General features: G+C 46.0%; 1 protein-coding gene across 1 annotated transcript in view; it reads right to left on the reverse strand.

The window, feature by feature from the left end:
- LOC125309295 (ephrin type-A receptor 3-like) overlaps window positions 1-7,500 on the reverse strand; it is a 69,784-nt gene that overhangs the window by 37,452 nt on the left and 24,832 nt on the right. Inside the window, 1 exon segment of the mRNA XM_048266101.1 lies at window positions 1-142. This exon segment is cut by the window's left edge and continues 14 nt beyond it. Within this exon segment, the coding sequence (XP_048122058.1) occupies window positions 1-142 (142 nt within the window).

The raw sequence follows: 7,500 nt of genomic DNA on the forward strand, positions 1-7,500 counted from the left end.
GAGCGGGGGTCAGTCTCGGCACGGTAGAAGCCCCTCTCGCACACACACTCGGACGCCTTGTCCTGGTGGGAATAGCTATGTGGGGGACACTTCACACAGTACGCGTCCATGGCGGAGGCCTTGTAGAAGCCAGAGCGGCAGGCTGCCAGACCAAAATATACAACACAGAGATTAATTATATACACATGAACACACACATGATGGAAAGCATCATACAAACAAATGTAAACAAGTAAACATAAGACACATAAGCACTAGAACACATAAGCACTAGAAAATAAACATCAACAACAAAAACAACAAATTACTAAATTGACAGTGTGCTATACAGAAAAAAGTCACTTGATTTTTATATAGTGCTGCCAAAGATTTTCTTTTGACAGTTCAACCAATGTGTGCATTCAGAGGCTCTGAGAGAGAGAGAGAGAGAGAGAGAGAGAGAGAGATGAGAATGTTAAAGAGAGAGAAAAGTCTCCTCTGCTCTCATCTCCTGTTCCTCTGAAGCGTAAGGACAACCCTGCACCGCCCGCCCAATGTGTATCTCTCTCTGTGTGTGTGTGTGTGTGTATGTGTGTGTGTGTGTGTGTGTGTGTGTGTGTGTGTGTGTGTGTGTGTGTGAATGGTTTGGGTTAAGTGTGTTCAGTGATCAGCCCTCAGTGAGAGGAGTGAGAGTCTGTGTGTGTGTGTGTGTGTGTGTGTGTGTGTGTGTGTGTGTGTGTGTGTGTGTGTGTGTGTGTGTGTGTGTGTGCGCGCGTGCATTGCGTGTGTGTGTGTGTGCATTAGAGCCGTGCTCCAGAGGGAGAGTGCTTCAGACTCCCCCCACTGCTGTGAACTAAAAGCCAAACCCTTTATTTTAGCAAACACATCTCAAACATGTCACTTCACATCAGACACAGCAGCCTGCCCACTGCACACACACACACACACACACACACACACACACACACATGCACACACACACACACACACACACACACACACACACACACACACACACACACACACACACACACACACACACACACACACACAGAGAGAGAGAGAGAGAGAGTCTTTTTCCTTCTCTCCCCTCTCTCTCTTTCTCCCTGGCACTTTCTTCATCCCTCCCTACCTAACTCTGTAATACACCACCCCCTCCTCTCTCCCTCTCTCCATCTCTCTGTCTTTCCTCCCAAACCAAAGCTGAACAACTTCAAACCCTCATAATGGCAGACAGTGGATGGGAGGAAGGACATGTCTTTGTGGAACAGGCCATAGGACATAGGAGAGAGGTTGTCCGTGGGAATTACAGGCCTTTTCAGGTTGGCACCCGTCTCAAAGGGTAACTAATTCTCACAGCAGGGGCTCGTCAGGAGGTAAAGTTCCCTTTGCTGCAAATAGCAGATCTAGGCAGGCACTCCTTTGCCCCCACCACAGAAAGTCACTGAAATGATGAACTAGAATAAAATGTGTATGTATGTATGTATAAAATGGGGGCCTAATCAGCACCTCTGATTACATTCAAGAGCAGAGTGATCATTTATTGCCTTTTCTATCAAATGCAAAATGGACACGATTGCAATTAATTTCGCTCTAACAACCTCCCCATAAGGCACTCTCATAAACAGTCACAACTTCTACTTGTTCTGATGATCTTCACATCTAGCTCATATTTCATCACTGTTAAAAGCAGCTCTCAAATTAGCTCGCAACTACATCTATTATGATGTGTTGTGACTCAAACAGCAAACAGCACATGCTTCATTCAGCTCTGCTGAGCTCATGCAATACACGGTAACACTACCACTACTGGAGGACATTTTCTGGTAAGAGTTTGCGTTATAACAGTCTTGTCACACACACACACACACACACACACACACACACACACACACACACACACATCCACCTACGTACCCACACTACCCACACAAACATACTGACACAGACACATTTTTTGCTTGTACTTTTTTACTGTCCCTTAGTGCAACATTACGGAACTTAACCCATTTCTAGGCAACATGGAGTGACTACATTTTTCCATCCTGCTTCTTCTATGCCTGTTTACGATGAAACCGCAGTCCAATACTCTGGTAGTGCCATAGTCACACAGCCAGCCCCACGCCCCCATACCCCCCCCACACACACACACACACACAGAATTGGTATGCTCTCGCTTGGCTCTCACAGGCTGAGGACAGAAACAGAATGGGCAGATGGGGAGTCAGGCTGAGTCACCCAGATATGCCATGCTATACGCTGCAACTGTGAGCAGGATTGCATTGTTGTGATGCCACTGGAGTGACATGGTGTGACTCATGGTCCTGAGATGATGGTATGCCTGGCATAAGCATGGGGTAGGTGGAAGTGTGCATGTGGATCTGTGTCTATATGCCTATATCTGTATCTGTGTGTGAATTTGTTAATGAATGAGTGGGAAGGATGGAGCGAGAGAGAGAGAGAGAGAGAGAGAGAGAGAGAGAGAAAGGCACCTGGTCTCTACCACAAACAGCTGGACAAGTAAACTTTGGATCTATTTGAAATACATTCACATATGCACACCCTAAACACCCACCCTCATACACACACACACACACACACACACACACACACACACACACACACACACACACACACACACAGACACATTCACACATGCTCACATGAAACCACTAGCACTCAACCATAGGAGAGAAAGAAAATCAGCACAGTAAAAAGAAAACGAAAGGGAGTGAACAGCGAGTGAGTCGCTTGGCGTCGGACTGGCCCAGCCTCAGGAGCAGCCCTCACAGGGGGGGACCCCTCGTTAATCTGGGGCGTCTCCACGGCCGAGCAAAAACACATACATTCACAAGAGGAGACGGGGGACGCTACGCCCCTTGAGCTGGAAGCGGACGGCAGTCCCCTATGCATTCTGCTGACATAGATCCTCTGAGGCTGCGACGACCGCAGTTTAAACGGCCGCACTTGTGGCGCTTCCTGCGTCCCGCTTGCTTTTATAACACCTGAACTAATCTCCCATTCGCACCCGAGGCCCGGGGGACAAGAATACGATCAGGAATTGGCAGCCGATAATGGCGGCAGCAACGTTTAAGGGAGGGGAGATATTTGGCAAGGCTTTCTCCTCGGGCCATGAATCTTTGATGGCAGACATGTGTGGAGTTGACAGCCGATACTTTCTGCACGCTCAGAGGGTTTATGCGCTTTCGGTGCTGAACTCGTGCCATACCACAATGTTTAGGGCCGTTAAAGAAAATCAGTGTTAACTGACTTTATATTTCACGTCCATTTCCATGGAGATATTACCGTTACACATTCGCAGTCAGGAACGATCTTGAAAACAATTTTCATGGTGATGCATCACAAATCTGGCGCAATGTGTGGCCCTTAATACCACATATAAAAATACCAGCAAGACTAGAATTGGTGCCATATTAAAATAACGCATTAATATGATCACACCCAAACTGACATGCTACACATAATTCAGCTTATCTGAAAAGAACATCACACCAAAGATTCGCCTCCTCCTCTAGACACCACAAGCACAGCATAACAAACAGGTACCTACTCTCTGCTCCACTCTCCTCTCCACATACACTATACACAACCTCATTTATCATCTAGCTTGACTAGATTTCCAAGGTTAAGAATTACATGTATGACATTGACTTCAGTATATACAGCAGCTGTCACAAATGGCAACACAGCTTGCATATAAAGCCCGAAACTTTCTTCCATGCACACGTAGGGTTAAAAAAAAAAACACTTTGTGGATGCGGTGAGATCCGTTCATTGATCTACAGACGCTGAGTAAATCAAGGGGATGAGAAAACAATAAAATTAACACATCAATGATAGCGGCGAGGAGTCTCGCCTATTAAATATTTATATGTCAGACAGTGGCACACTTCAGCTTACGCTAATCAATAGCTCTCATGGAGATGTAATGCATTTGCATTGTGCGAACAGTAATGAGTGAGACAGCAAAGGAGCACAGAGAGTACGAATGAGAGAGTCACAGTGAGATGAGAGAGAGAGAGAGAGAGAGAGAGAGAGAGCGAGTGAGAGGGAGATGTATCACAGGGACAGACAATAAAGTAGATATAGGGGAGAGAAGCGAAAGCAAGACAGCTTAATTTAGATGGAAAAGATATCCGCACTCTGGTCTGACAGAAGAGAGGTGTGTGTCGTTTGGGGGCGACTCTGCACACACACACACACATACACACACACACACACACATTTCACCAGGGATAACTGATAAGTTGCCATGCCGACGTCATTTACATTCCGTCTGAGGCAGCAGGTCTATAATGAGAAAGATCAATGGGCATCAAGCTGCCACCTTGCTGACAGGTCCCTATGGAGACAGAGGGGAGACGCATCCTCAGCACAGCACAGATGCGGAGGAGAGGAGAGAAGAAGAGAAGAGAAGAGAAGAGAAGAGAAGAGAAGAGAAGAGAAGAGAAGAGAAGAGAAGAGAAGAGAAGAGAAGAGAAGAGAGGAGAAGAGAGACTAGCAGAAGAGAAGAGAGGAGAGGTGCAGAATGGGGGGTGGGGGAGAGGAGAGGGGACGCCACAGGGAATATTAGGGTTAGTGCCGGAGGGCATGAATTATGCAGACGTGTTGGGGTGAAACACAACAGGCCCGCCGCTTCTGCCCTGTGTGTGAAAATCAAAGGGCTTTCAGTGTGACGCTAACCTCTCTGGGAGGTAATAACAGGAGGGCGCCCTGCCATGTCTGCCTCCCCTGCCCACTATGGGATTATGGGAAAATATAGGTTTGTGTGTGTGTTTTAGTTTTAATTTCCTTTTAGAACCTTGAAGTGGGGTTAGGTGTGTGTGTGTGTCTGTGTGAGTTAGAGAGAGAGAGAGAGAGAGAGAGTTTGAGTCTGTGTTTGAGTGGAAATGGGTGTCAGATGGCAGTAGTTCCAGTAGTGGCAGAGCTGGCTGTATCTTTAAAAAAACAGACCGTGGAGCAACTTTGGGCATTGGAAAATTGGAGTTTCAGGGTGGCATAGGCTGTACGCTGTGGATGGTACCCACTGCTCCACACGAAAATACAGGGCATTCAATTACCCCAGGAGAGAGACTTACATAACCGTTGCCATGGCAACACAATTCCAAAATGCAACCCTCTTTTGTTGAATGTGAATCTGTTCATGAATAGCAAAGTTCCGCCGGGAACCAACCACTTTATTCACAACACTGGAAACATGAGAGCTTAATCTTACATTTAAAAAAAAGTAAACCAAGAGGTGTCAGCATAATTTCAAAATAATAATTCAAAAGAACTGGAGACCTTGTTCATGAGATTTCACAAGTTGCTTTTGCTGGCCATTCTTTTTTTGAGAACAGAGAGATTCCAGTTAGAGGGCTTAACACATTCATGTAAAATAAAACATTCACCTAGGGTTCACCTAGACTGTAGTCAAAATAATATGTCTAGTTTGTATTTCTGTAGTGAGTGATTATATGTCGCAAATCCACCTCTGACTTTGTTCTCTCCTCATTTCCCTTCAAAGCCCATGTCTCATGTGTTCAGACTTCAAAGTCCACAAGGTATATTTTCAGATATGGTCTGCATTCATGTTTTTTTTTTTTTTGGTCTTCATAATTTTGTCCTTCAAACTGATTTTTTTTGTCTCATTTCATTCTGTTTTGCTCAGGTTTGTTTATTTGTTTACTCATTTAGCTCTGAGACTGGCTGTCAGCAAAGGTACACTACATGACAGATCATTGATTATTTTATTATCTGAGACATATGAAATATATACCAACAGGAACTAGGTCAGGCTTTCATGTTGGTTTAGCACAATTTGACAATAGTATAAAATATATAGGGCATGGAACAATGTTATGGCTCACAAACTCATGATATAAAGCGATCTTCCATGAGGCTTGGGTTATATATGATATGTCACCGTTTATTCTTTAAGAATATACTGAGTGAAAGAGCTCTGTGTGACATTAAAAGGTCAGAGACGGCAATAATAATAATAATAATAATAATAATAATAATAATAAAGCTTTTATTTGGCACCTTTCATACACAGAATGCAGCTCAAAGTGCTTTACATTTGAAACATGATGGATCATCATCCTATGTTTTCCATATCAAAAATATAGAAAATGACGCAAGTGTCTGTCAGCTCTTAAAGACTGTGTCACAATAGGTTTCAACAAGCCCCTCCACTGCTGTCACCAGGCCTGCTGAAACTTAAAGTGATACAGGCCTTTATTGCTTCTGCCTTTGCATCTTTTTCCCCTCCATCTACTTCACTCTCTCTCTGTCCATCTCTTTTTATCCATCTGTCTCTCTCATTGTCACTCTCCTTCTTTCTTCCTCTTTTCTCAGGCTCTCTCTCTCTCACTTTCTCTTTGTCAGGTGGATATTAGTGGAGAAAGACCCTGCTGTCTCTGCTCATCATGCTATTTTTACCTGCCGGTGTGTCTGCACGTCACAGAGGCAGCCTCACTTGCTGGCCCTGATGGCGTGCTGGTGATCACCGATCGCTGTATCGATCAGGGTGTTCCCCTCTCAGCCTTTCCAGGCATCTCTTCCCCATCCATTAGGAGCAAACCCCCATTGATTTTTGAGGAAGAGAAGGAAAATGGAGAGAGAGAGAGAGAGAGAGAGAGAGAGAGGAGAGAGAGCGAAAACACTTCTGTGATCCAGGTTGTAGAGGGGAGCAAAAGAGAAGGAAGTGAAGAAATGAAAGAAGAGGAGGAAGAATGAGGGTTCTGCAGTCTTTTAATCCCTGCAGAGCAGTGGGGGATCTGTTGGAAAGCTGGCCATAGATTAGCGGCCATCAGGAGCACGGGTGGCAGCGGCAGAGGTGGACATGTTTCCATCAGGGAGCAGGTGTTAAACAGGAGAGCTGGTCCTCATTCCTAAACTCCTGAGGCTCGGAGGATATGAAATAGCAGCCGACCAGCTGGACCAAGAGTGATCTCTCATCTGGGGACCACCAATCATCCAGTGACCCCTGAGGACAAGCCTCCATAGACTGCTGGAACTCCAGGCACTACAGAACTATCTCTTTTTTTTGTTATCCATTTTTCTTCCACTCTCTTTCTGTCAGTTCTCTCTCTCACTCTCTCTCACTCCCTCTCAATCTCTCTCAGTCTCGCTCTCTATCAGCTCCATCCAATTACTGGATGTGGTTTGGAGAGGAGCAGCAGACGAGCTGGGGGCATTAGAAGTGCTTCTCTGTGGGATTTTTCCTCCCTCCTTCCCTCCACACACCCCCCTTCCCTTTCCCTGACCGTCTCAATCCGCTCAGCCCGTCCCTAGGGTGCCCTCTGGCTTCCAAAGGCCACTTCCCCCCCCCCCTCTCTCTCTCTGCTGCCATCCATCACGGGACCCTGCGACGGCGCCAATCTCCCAGGCTTTGTGGTGTGCCGAGGCTGGCCTGGCTGATAAAAACCTCCACCACACTGCCCCTTCCAACCTCACCCACCCACCCACCCAACACCCCCTTCTCCTGCAGCGGTCATTTCTTTTCTTTACTTCATT

This window comes from Alosa alosa, chromosome 16 (assembly GCF_017589495.1).
Source record: "Alosa alosa isolate M-15738 ecotype Scorff River chromosome 16, AALO_Geno_1.1, whole genome shotgun sequence".
NCBI lineage: Eukaryota > Metazoa > Chordata > Actinopteri > Clupeiformes > Clupeidae > Alosa > Alosa alosa.